Source organism: Arachis ipaensis, chromosome B4 (genome assembly GCF_059453495.1).
Source record: "Arachis ipaensis isolate K30076 ecotype BB chromosome B4, ASM5945349v1, whole genome shotgun sequence".
Classification (NCBI taxonomy): domain Eukaryota; kingdom Viridiplantae; phylum Streptophyta; class Magnoliopsida; order Fabales; family Fabaceae; genus Arachis; species Arachis ipaensis.
The window spans coordinates 148420448-148432663 of record NC_142439.1 but is presented as its reverse complement, the minus strand read 5'-3'; the positions used below and the strand labels follow the sequence as shown (position 1 = coordinate 148432663).

Sequence of the window (12216 nt, the reverse complement as noted above, 5' to 3'; positions counted from 1 at the left end):
CACTTAGGCCATTGGCTCCCTAGCACTACTCTTTTTTAAAAACTAATTAATATTATATATATTTTGTTATATTACATCTTGTTATAAAAAATTTATTTATTTCTAATGCTTATATTAAAAATAAAAACAAAATTTAAATTAGTAAATTTTAATCTATAATATAATAATATAGTAATTATTTTATATATTGTACGAATAAAAATTAATTATTTTTTTATTTATAAAAATTTTAAGAGCTTTTATATATATATTTTGATGAATGTGATATATTTTTTTATGTAAATAATTTTTTTTAAAAAAATCTAATAGTTAATTTATTATCTTTTTTGTTTTAGTCCAAATTAAATGTTTTTTATTGTTTCTGGAAAGAAAATCTTTTGAAGAATTTAATAATATATGATGAGAAACACTGAATAAATTATACAAAAATCAATTAAAACATAACATAAAAACATCTTTAAAAAAATATATTTTAAACATCTTTATCTGAGTGGCCTCTTAATTAATTTCACATAAGACTAATAATTGACCGTCGTTAAATAAAAGTTTTGTCAAATCAATCCAACCATTTAACGATTTTCAACCATGACTCCAATTGAGTTTTTATCTAATGGAAATGGTACTCCACAGACACGCGGTGTGCTGATGCCAGGTTGGACGCATCCACTTGAATCTTTATAACTCCTCCCCTTTCTCGCTCTCTCTCCGCTCTCTCGTCTTTAGTAGTCGGCACTCGGCACATCACAGGTCAGGCACAGTAAAAGCAAAGCCCCACTCTTCTGATTTTTTTATTCTATTTCAAAATTCAGCAGGTGATCTGATCTAATCGGGCAACAATGTCATCATCGGAGGACGAGGGAGGTGAAGAGTACCTCTTCAAGATCGTCATAATCGGAGACTCTGCCGTCGGCAAGTCCAACCTTCTGTCCCGCTACGCTCGCAACGAGTTCAACCTCCATTCTAAGGCCACCATCGGCGTTGAATTCCAAACTCAAAGCCTCCAGATCGACAACAAGGAAGTCAAGGCCCAGATTTGGGACACCGCCGGCCAGGAGCGCTTCCGTGCCGTCACCTCCGCCTACTATCGTGGCGCAGTGGGCGCTCTCATTGTCTACGACATATCCCGCCGAACCACCTTCGATAGCGTCGGTCGCTGGCTGGATGAGCTTAAAAGTAACTCTATCCAACTCTATGTATTTTCTTTTGATCTCTTGAATAGATCTATTCCTATGCCACACACTAATCCGATTCAGTTCACTTCAATCTGCTCACATTTCACATATATGTTAAGCTTGAATTTTATTCTAACTGTAAATTATGGTCTGATTTTGAATGGAGCATAATAGCATTGACTATAACTTACTAGGAGGGATAATTATACCTAACTTCCTTAATTGTAGAATGTCTTCTGTTGCTAACTGGCATAATACATGCTTCTGTTCTTTTGTTTCATCTTAACAAATTAACTACTCTAGTGAAATGATTAACTTAGTGTTTATAAGACAGCCAATATGCATGTTAGAGATCAGGTGTATGCTTGACTTAGCTCTGGTATATACATATATCTCCCAAGTCAAACAGAAAGGTTAGAGATAAATTATGAACAAACTATTGGATGTAGCTAGATTGAATTGTTCTTTCTCAACTCTGCTTTTTTGTTTGCTTTGGTGCTTATATCAATAGTCTTTTCTAAATCATGTTTCATTAGTAATAGATGTATAATTAATTTTGTGGTAGGAGTACATAGAGAATACATTAGGTGTAACCACCTAACAAATATTTTTACTCCTTATGTACTCCTACCATAAAATTAATTACACATCTGTTGCTAATGGAAAATAATCTAGATAACAAATAGTTCAATATTCTTTGTTTTGTGAAATCTCACTCTCTGAGTTTATTTAAACTACCTTTCAGCTCACTGTGACACAACGGTAGCAATGATGCTTGTAGGCAACAAATGTGATCTGGACAACATCCGGGCAGTAAGCATTGAAGAAGGAAAAAGTCTTGCAGAAGCAGAAGGTTTGTTTTTCATGGAAACCTCTGCGTTGGACTCTACAAACGTTAAGACGGCTTTCGAGATGGTTATTCGGGAGATATACAACAATGTCAGCAGGAAAGTTCTCAATTCGGACACCTACAAAGCAGAATTATCTGTCAACCGGGTGAGTCTTGTCAATAATGGGGATGCTACCTCAAAGCAAAACCAAAGCTATTTTTCTTGCTGTTCAAGGTGACTTCTTTTTCATATTCAGTTAGTGCATGGGCCACCTTTTTAATTCAGTTTGATTTAATTAAATGGGTTTGCTTGTTATTCGAGGGATATGATTTGAGAGAGTTCTTTAATTACAGCTATAAGTCATAATATAGTTAAAAAAACTGTTATCTTCAATTTAAGAAAACCAGTATAATTGTATAATTGGATACAATGAGCACGTAATTGCAACAAATGAAATAGACTTCCATTTATATCTTGTTAAGTGAAATTTTTCAATGATTTGCTGATTTCTTGATTTGTTCTATTGAGCGAACTTGTTTTTGGTGCTCACCGAGTGACCGTTATGATTTATCATGATATGTCACACGATAATGATAGGAAATCAATAAAAAATTAGTTTAAATAATTTAAATTTATTTTATTTAAAATTAATTAATGAATATTAAATGAAATAAATTTAGATGGCTTAGATTAATTTTTTATTATCTTTATCTTTGTTATATGTTTCACTTGGTGCTTGTTTTTAACTACGTTGTTTTTTTTTTCTCCGGTTAACAAATGAGCTTTATTATATCTTCATGAAGAATCCTTTTTAGCTCTAAAGTTGATGAATAAACACAAACTCTAAATATATGTCTAAACCCTGAGTACATTGAAAATCGAGTCCTGAACTCTCTTGTATTAGATTATTGGTTAATTAGAGGTCCAAAGTTAACTTTAAATTTTAATTTGACAGTATAGGTTATTTTTTTAAGACAGGTTGGACGGCCTTCACATTACCACATCACAAATTTGACTAATTTCTTTGAATATTAAAAAATTTTAGTATAATATTTAGTTATTAAATTTTGTAATATCTTTTAAAATTATAGGAGCGGAATAATATGTCCTGTGCGTATTAACCCTTTTACGTTAAAACATATAATACATAGAGACGGACATATTATTCTATTTTTATAATTTTAAAAAATATTACAAAATACAATAACTGAATTGAGTGTTATACTATAATTTTACTCATATCTGAACAAATAAACGCACAAAGTCACGTACATATCATCGGTCTCGATGACATGATATACCTTACCTAATAATACATACCTATGTAAAGTAATTTGAATAAGGAGATTTCTTACGTGGACATAAGAGCAGTAAATCTTCCTTTTTGGTAATAAAAGTTTCTATTATTATAAGAAAAAAATACACCACTTGGAATATATATCAGATTCTGGAGCCCGTAGCGGCAATAAAGAATATCTATTAGAAATGCGTCCGAGATTAGAGGAGGTTCTTATTCCGGGATAATAGAATAACTGGTTGAGGTAGGGGCGCCGCTGGGCGGGTTGGGGCGCTTCAAGAGGTGCTTCGGTTCTATACCTAGCGGATAATATGAACGTTTCACAAGAAAGATTGAATCGTGGAATTGATTTTAGTTAGATGAGCTCCTTTAAGCTAAGGTAACTCCGGGATAGAGGGACGAAGTGGGCTGCTTTCAAGGGCTAGAATTTCCCTGTTTCGGCGTGAGATTGGCTTAGCTTGATCTTTCTGTGTACCTAAAGTAAGTTTGTCCATAGCGTAGTAAAAGCTTAAAAGATTCTGGTCCGGTTCGGCCTTATCAAGTATGATTTATATATATATATAGATAAGTATTATAATTAAGCAACCTGTTTATTAATTCATTTGTTAATATTTTAAAGATACTAAAACTCAATCGTTAAATAAATTATTTTGTATTGTATATATTTATACACATTTTATATAGTTTTTTAGTAAAATAATTAATTATTAAAATAATCAAATTTTTTACAGACAAATAATCAAATATTTTAACAACAGTATAATCAAACCACTTATTAATACAAAAAAAAATTACTATCATTATATTTTGATTTTTTATACTCTTATTCATATTTTTTCTATAAATATGACTTTAATTTTATTATTTTTTTATAAAATTTGATTATAAAGATAAATATATAAACATTATGCATTCTAATATATATTTTTATAAAAATAATTAGTAACTTTTTTTCATATAATATGATTATTTTGTTATATATGCATAAAATAAAGCAACAACTGTGAAACTAGTTAAGATGATAAATATTTTAAAAGGAGTTATGTTACGTATACACTAAAATTAGTTATTAAAGTCAGCTATCAATATAAAATACATCTTGGAATATAAATATACATTGAAAATAAATTAAATCACACATATATTTATACACAAATACATTAGCGGCTGATTTTAGTAACTAATTTTAATGTATAAATAACAATTTTTTTAAAAGATACAGAAATATAAAGTATAACATTTTGTATTTAAAAGACGTGTTGCTAGAAAATCAATTTTTTTCGGTGAACAATCAATCAACAAAGAAGTAAATGTGAAAAGAAAACATTATTTAGCCAATTTTTAGCTAACAATCAATCTGTAAAAGCATTGCAGAGTAGGGCTGTCAATATATACCCCATCCGCGGGTATCCAATCCGAACCAACCCGTTAGAGTGCAGGTAGGTAGGGTACGGATTTAGAGTATACTCTACCGGCCTACCCTATCATACTCGCATCCTTAATATATTATATAATATATGTAAAAGTTATCTATGTAGTGAATAAAGTGAGTCTTGTACTCACAATCTTCTTATTATAAAAACTTGAAATAATCACTAAATTAGTTGATAATCATATTATTTGTAATTTTATGTTGGATTTCTTTAAGATTTTATTGTTTTTAATTTTAATTTGAATCAGTTTTTTATTTTCTATTTTATTAATATGTATGAAATTTGGAATGGTTGAATTTTATATTTTTTTTTCTGCGGGTAGGGTCGGATAGGATAGGGTTTAGAACTTTAAAGTGCGAGTAGGGTTAGCCGGTTAGGGTTGAGAGATTCTAAACCCGCGGGTAAGGTAGAATAGAGTTTTGAGAAAGTTTCCAACCGCGAGTAGGATTAGAGTCTAAATCCTATCCTACCCATTGTCAGCCCTATTGCAGAACCAACTAGCTATAACTCAAATGGCATAGTCTCTTCATAGTTACTTAGAGGTCGTGAGTTCGAGACTTCGAGTCTCCCTATCTTTGGTTTATTGATGATTTTATAATTGTCACCATCATATAAAGATATTTTATTTTAAATATTAGATGATAAATTTTGAAACTTAATTTTCATGTTATAAAAATATTATATTTATTTAAAATGTGACAAAATAAATAAATCACACTATTTAAATTAAAATTATCATGAGAAGATATTTTTCATATCTTTATTAAAGTAATTGCCTTTATTGAATTATGTCACAATTGTATCACCATTGTGCATGGCATCTAAAAGTACCCTATTTTCTATTTTTTTAAATATATTTTCATTTAATTTTGGTGATTACATTTTTGAATGTGCTTTGAACGAGTTTTTGTGAATATGTATAATAATTTTGGGTTTGAATTTTGACATTTTTAGATTTGGTACAACTTTTAGATGTGCTTAGTTCATTCAAAATGTCTGGTTCCTTAACGTTGCCGATTTCTCCCTTTAAAAGGAGAAAAAATATTTATCTTTCATTTGCCAAAATTGCGACGAACTACAGATCATGTTAATAAGAAAATCTTAAAACTCTATGATCAGTGGCGGAACTTGAAACAAAATTTTGGGGGGCTAAATAGAAAATAATTGTCAAAATATTTTTTTATATGGAACTCATTTAAGATAAGCTCGTCTAATCTCATCTCTTTGGTTTGAGTGATACTGCCAAATTTAAAACCCTTTTTCAAGATCTCGTTCTAAAAAGTTAAAGTTAAAGTCATCAGATATAACTTTTTGAACTTTTGAAGGTTATATCTCACTTTCTTCGTGATTCATTAAAGTAGAAGAACTATCTACATGTGTTGATATTGTAAAAGTTATATGTTCTTCTTCTTAAATATTAGCCTTCCTCTTAAAAAATGTATCAATTCTTTGATTTTTCATTATTATTTTATATAAAAATTTGAATATATATTCTGTAAAATATATAAATAAGAAGTTAGAAGGACAAATATTAAAATTTATAATATTTATTGAATTTTTTTATCAATTTATACAAATACAATAATATTAATACTTATTGAATATTCTATTATTTTTTATCATATAAAAAATTAAATTAAATAAATAGTAAAATATAAAATAATATTAAATTAAATAAATAAAAGATATCTAATATTTTATATTTGAACCTAAAGATAGAGAGAGTGTTGTTTATTGAACTTATTAGATACTTTAAGTCATAGTAAAGTATTTAAGTCAATTGAACTATTTTTTATCTTTTAAAAAAGTACTACTAAGTTTTTTATAAAAAGTTTGGGGGGGCCATGGCCACCCCTTGTCTGAACTAAGCTCCACCACTGTCTATGATGGAGGGTCAACCGTAAAGACATACAAAAATTCTAGGGTGGATGTTATCCCACACCCATACACATACCAATACCACATCCCAATCCAGCAGCAAAAACTTCTTATGTTGTCAATCTGAAAGATCCAATTTGACTTAATTATTTTTTGGCCCAAAAAGGAAACACCAGACTTAGGAATTTAACTCTCTTAATTTTTAAAAACAAGGCTTCAAGCGTCAAACTTTGAATGACAAAAATGCCTAAAAATTCGAACTGTATCGAAGAAAAGAAGTAATAATTTATGTGTAGCGGTTGCTATCGTCAACTACCACAAACAATAACAAAAGAAGTTTTTATTGATTACTTATAAGGGGAGATAGTGAATATAGGGTGATATATCCATGATGAGACATGAGTGATGACTTTAGTGATAGCCTACAATTGCCCCATGGTGAGCAGCAATATGGATCTTCTAGAAGCTCTGGCTACAGAGAAATGAAAATGACAGAATAAGCAAACTTTCTTTTCAGCGCATTGAAAAGGAAAATGACTTGTGCAGATATTTTTTAATTTGTGCATTTCACTAGCGTGAGATACATGGATGGATCGATCAGATATGAGACATCAAGTGGTAGGGTGGGTCACTAACTAGAGAGAGGTCCAATACCTCCTCATCTCAAAGCCATTCCTGCAATACTGATAGTCCTCAATGGTCTTTTCGATCTCAGACTGTGTGTTCATGACAAAAGGGCCATACTGAGCCACGGGCTCGTTCAGTGGCTGGCCTCCAATGAGCACAAACCTGAGAGGCTTTGAAGAGGAGTTGTTGTTGTTGTTCCAGACGCTGAGGCCATCCCCTTGGCTCAGAACCAGCACATGGTATGGGCCAGTTGGCGATGAAGTTGGAGAGCCGAACACTCCTTCACCTTCAATGACGTATACAAAGGAGTTCCATGTCTCCGGAATGCTCTGATGCAACTCAGCTCCGGGACGTAGCGTGAAGTCAAGGAACATGGTTGGAGTTCGAGTATAGACCGGGGAATGCACCCCCATTGCTTCTCCTGCTATCACTCTCACCTCCACCCCTTCCTGCTCTGCCGATGGTATGTTCTCGCTCAGAAGTTCTTGGTAGTTGGGTTCAATCCTGAGAAGATGAGAATAATAATAATTATAATGTGATGAAACAATGTTATTCAATTGAATTGGTGAATTCTTACATCTTGTTGTTGGCGGATAAGTTGATCCATAGCTGCAAGCCGTTGTTGTTGGTTGGTTGGGCAGGCATCTCAGAGTGAATGATTCCCCTGCCTGCGGTCATCCACTGAACATCGCCAGCTCTGATTGTGCCCTGGTGCCCTGCAAAATCTTGGTGAGTTATGCCCCCCTGTAACAAGCTAAGAGTGTCAGCCTTTTAACATTTATACGAGACAAGAGACGGAAAGTAATATATATATACCTCTAGGACGTAGGTAACGGTCTCAAAACCTGTAAATCCACGCAAGAGAATGAGAATTGATATAGATAATCAATATTTGAGGCATGTCAAATTAAATAATGTACCTACCTCTGTGGGGATGATCAGGGAATCCTCCAGGGGGGGATACTGCAAAACACGCAATGCAAACAGGGTCATATAAAAACCGACGAAGCTAAGGGAAGGGCAGGGCTTGCAAGTTGCAAGGAGATGGAGATGTTACCTGAGAAGTGATCCAACATCAAAAATGGATCCAAGTTCTTCAACTCGCTTCTGAGAATAAAAAAAAACCAAATTAAAGCATCATCATTCATCAAGGCAAGATGGATGGATGTATAGAAAGCAAGCGTACCTTCCAATGCCTCTTCTGACAACAGCCCCATCGCCTTCGCGTTGAGACTTGGCCAGAACCTTCTTGAGGACCAATCTGGGTGTGCTGAGAGCAGATGATGATGCCGACATGGTGATGGTGGTGATGTTAGTGGTGATCCTCCGATTGAACGGCAACAGGTGAAGGTGCCTTGCTATTAAACCTCTCATAAACTAGCTAGTATATGAACTATGATGATGGAGGGTTTGCAGACATGCGTGTATATATATATATACACACGGCCACGGGGATATGTATGTGATTGAGAAAGTCGATTAATATTAGAATAATGTGGGACGGAACTGGGAAGAGAAGATGAAGGAACGCGCAGACAACAGAAGACCAAGACGCCTTATGGATTGTAGGCGTGCGTGGGCAAATATAACATTGTGGCCTTGTGGGATCCACTTTCTCCCCTTTCAACAATCATCACCGTGACATCAGCCTCTTGTCATCATCATCAACCACCTAAGAGATTTTAGTTATTACAAATGAGAAATCTTTTTTTGTCTAAAACAGAATAAATCTTAATTTTCTTCTCATTTTACCTCGCTTCCAAATGTATCTATATTATTAGTTAACACTTATAGTTAATAAATGATAAAATCAGCCACATATTTTATTAATAAAGGTGATCTAATTATCTTTTCAAATAAATTCTTTTAAAATATAACAAATATAATTATTGTATTTAATTATTATATTTGTTATTATTAAATTCCGTTCAATTCAATTTAATTTGTTCAAAAAAAAATTAAATTAAACGGAATTTAATTATTGTATTTAATTTTTATATATTTAAAATATAATTTTTTTTTACTTTTATGATATAAAAGATAAATAATGTTTTAATTTTTATTTTTATTAATTATTTTTAATATCAAAAAATAGAAAATATACAAAAATATACGTATAAAAATAGTGCATACATTATTCTTATATCTCATTACAATAGACAACTAAATTTATCTTTCAAATATAAATTTAAAAAAAAATTTGTATATACACACTAAAAATTAGTCACCATATGTTTATGTATAAATATATATTGTTTAATTTATTTTTAATATATATTTCATATTTTAACACATATATATTTTACATTAATAATTTGATGTAATAACTGACTTTTTGTATACACAATACAACAAAGTACAACATTCTTATACCTCATTACTCTAGACAACTATATTATTATTATTATTATTATTATTATTATTATTTAGAGAACAAATTTCTTTTTCATATAAATAATTGGTGTTATTAATATATTTAGAATATATACTCTCGTATCCAAAAAGATATGTATGTTCATTGGTGAACAACTATATGATCAATTCATCACATTGTTTACAAATACTCTTAACAATGTATTTTATTTTTCTTTTCTTTTTAATATTTTGTGTTAAAATGACACGGATAATGTTTTTTCCGTTATTATATATGCTTCTATTTTATTTTATTTTATTAACACCATAAATTTTCAAAGAGACTTATTAATATTTTTTAAACTAAGCGTCAGTATGTTAAGAAAGTGAATTTACATTGAAAAAGTCTCAATGAGGTTTAATGTTTAAAAATTAAAAATTATCCTAACTACTTAAATCATTTCATTTTTTTGTTTTTCACTTAATAACTATATTCATAAAAAGACCAGACATGATTATTTCATATAGAGGTGAGAAGTAGAAACGACAGCTACAAATTAGTTTAAGGTAGTTCGACCTATTAGGGCATTGTAGACTGAAGTTACATCGACTACTATGTAATCGATGCTTAGGGTCTTTGATCGGATACCTTTTTTGAAAATGGTGTACAATGAGATATAATCGAGGGGTCGGATCGGTCTGTCTCCTAGTCCGAAGAGGTTGTCGAGGTATGCCTTTAGATCTTTTTCTTCTAATCCGAGTTTGTCAAAAGTGGGTTTAAACAGAATATCGGCCGAGCTACCTTGATCTATCAAGGTTCTATGAAGGTTAACATTTACTAAGATCATGGTTATTACTACGGGGTCAAAATGGCCAGGTAATATGCCTTGAGCATCTTTTTTAATGAAAGAGATAGTTGGTAGGTCGGTTAGTTGACTGTCTTCCTCGACTTGATATACCTCCTTGAGGTGTCTTTTTCGTGAAGATTTTGGCATTCTTCCTCCTGCGAACCCACCATTGATCATATGTATATGTCACTCTGGGGTGTTAGGAGGTGTTTAGGTCGTCCTCCTTCTTTATCCCGTCTTTTCTTTCTTGGATCGTCTGACCTGTCAGCCAGTTATCTGTCAAGTCGGCCTTCTCTGGTCAACTTTTTTATGACATTCTTTAAATCGTAGCATTCATTAGTAGAATGTCCGTACAACTTATGGTACTCACAATATTCAGTCCGACTTCTAGCTTTTTTATGTTTAATCGGACGAGGAGGTGGGAGTTTCTCTGTGTGGCATATCTCGCGGTAAACATCCACCAAGGAAACCCTTAGAGGGGTATAGTTGTGATACTTTCGGGGCTTCTCTACACTTTGTTTTTCTTTCTTCTTGGGTTCCCTTTCTTTGTCTCGAGTTTGGTACTAGGGCAGGTTTGTTCGAGGGGGAGGTTCTCTGAGTCGAGAATTTTCTTCCATATTGATGTATTTTTCTACCTTTTCTTAAACTTCATTCAAAGAAGTCGGGTGTCGTTTAGATATTGACTGGGAGAATGGTCCTTCTTTAAGACCATTGACCAAACCCATGATTATAGCTTCGGTTGGTAGCTTCTAGATCTCCAAACAAGCCTTATTGAACCTTTCCATGTAATCACAGAGGGTTCTTCGACTTCTTGCTTCACTCCCAGCAAGCTCGGCGCGTGCTTCGTTTTATCCTTCTAAATAGAAAATTTGGTCAGAAATTTCCTGGACAAGTCTTTGAAGCAGGTTATAGACCTGGGTGGCAGGTTATCAAACCACTTCATGGCCTCCTTCGTTAAAGTAGTCGGGAAGGCTTTGCAACGGGTGGCGTCAGAGGCGTCGGCCAGGTACATTCTGCTTTTAAAGTTACTGGGAGCTCAGGTCAGACGTTTCGTCATAGAGATCCATGTCGGGTGATTTGAAGTTCCTAGGAACTTTAGTCTTTATGATCTCTTCTATGAACGGATCTTCTTCTCCTAGGGGACTTTCATCATGTTCCGCCCGATTATTCCTCCTTTGTAGATCAGCCTCCAATTTCTGTAGCTTGTCTTCTAGCTCCTTCCGTTATCTTACTTCTCTTTGTAAACTCCCTTTTTACTTCCATTGTCGTTCAGCCTCGTGTTCGAGCTGTTGCAGTCGATCCCCCTGGCCATGAACCAAATCTAGGATCTCAGTTGTATAAGGACGGTCCTTATCCTTGGGATGGTGGACCTCGGAATGGATCATTCTTGGTTGAGGATTTCCTAAGGTCCCTTCCCTGTGAGGGCCTTGGTATGGTGGTGGAGGTGGAAGCACGAGGACCTGGCCTTCTGGCTAAACTTCTTGTTCATATTCAGATGTCGTGTGGTCATCTTCACGCTCGTGGTCCGCCATTTGTCAGAAGGAGAATTCTAGGTCCCCGGCAACGGCGCCAATGTTCTGAGGGTTACCTGAAACGTTGATTTAGGCCTGAATGTGAGGTCCAAATCCCTTGATGTGACAGCGTCCGACCTCTTTGGTGCCGAGATGCCGCTTGTCCGAGTTCCTCGTGAGGAGGTGAGTGGTGGTACCTGGAAGAGACTCCAATACTTAAGTTAGCAAGGGTTTTAGGCAGGTTTTTAGTAGATTAGAACGTGTCTCA

The 12216-nt window shown here is 33.4% G+C and overlaps 2 protein-coding genes across 2 annotated transcripts; one reads left to right on the top strand and one right to left on the bottom strand.

Moving 5' to 3' along the window:
* Positions 1-634: 634 nt before the first annotated feature.
* Positions 635-2483, top strand: LOC107635774 (ras-related protein RABA5e). The gene is made up of 2 exons (XM_016339343.3): positions 635-1173; positions 1918-2483. Exons 1-2 carry the CDS (start codon positions 837-839, stop codon positions 2238-2240), a joined length of 660 nt encoding a protein of 219 aa, XP_016194829.1. The 5' UTR covers positions 635-836; the 3' UTR covers positions 2241-2483.
* A 4452-nt stretch (positions 2484-6935) lies between these two features.
* On the bottom strand, positions 6936-8797 carry LOC107635772 (RmlC-like cupins superfamily protein). The gene is made up of 6 exons (XM_016339342.3): positions 8424-8797; positions 8295-8344; positions 8162-8200; positions 8054-8082; positions 7815-7981; positions 6936-7741 (listed from the first exon to the last, which is right to left on the bottom strand). The coding sequence occupies exons 1-6, from the start codon at positions 8609-8611 to the stop codon at positions 7246-7248; spliced, it is 969 nt and encodes a 322-aa protein (XP_016194828.1). The 5' UTR covers positions 8612-8797; the 3' UTR covers positions 6936-7245.
* Between the last annotated feature and the right edge of the window lie 3419 nt (positions 8798-12216).

Bases quoted from the DNA above. Each gene is read 5' to 3' on its own strand.
- LOC107635774 (XM_016339343.3), top strand. From the start codon at position 837: ATGTCATCATCGGAGGACGAGGGAGGTGAAGAGTACCTCTTCAAGATC. The intron at 1,174-1,917 runs GTAACTCTATCC...ACTACCTTTCAG, and splicing joins CTGGCTGGATGAGCTTAAAA to CTCACTGTGACACAACGGTA.
- LOC107635772 (XM_016339342.3), bottom strand. From the start codon at position 8,611: ATGAGAGGTTTAATAGCAAGGCACCTTCACCTGTTGCCGTTCAATCGG. The intron at 8,083-8,161 runs GTAGGTACATTA...GTGGATTTACAG, and splicing joins CCCTGATCATCCCCACAGAG to GTTTTGAGACCGTTACCTAC. The intron at 7,982-8,053 runs GTATATATATAT...AGCTTGTTACAG, and splicing joins CCGTTACCTACGTCCTAGAG to GGGGGCATAACTCACCAAGA.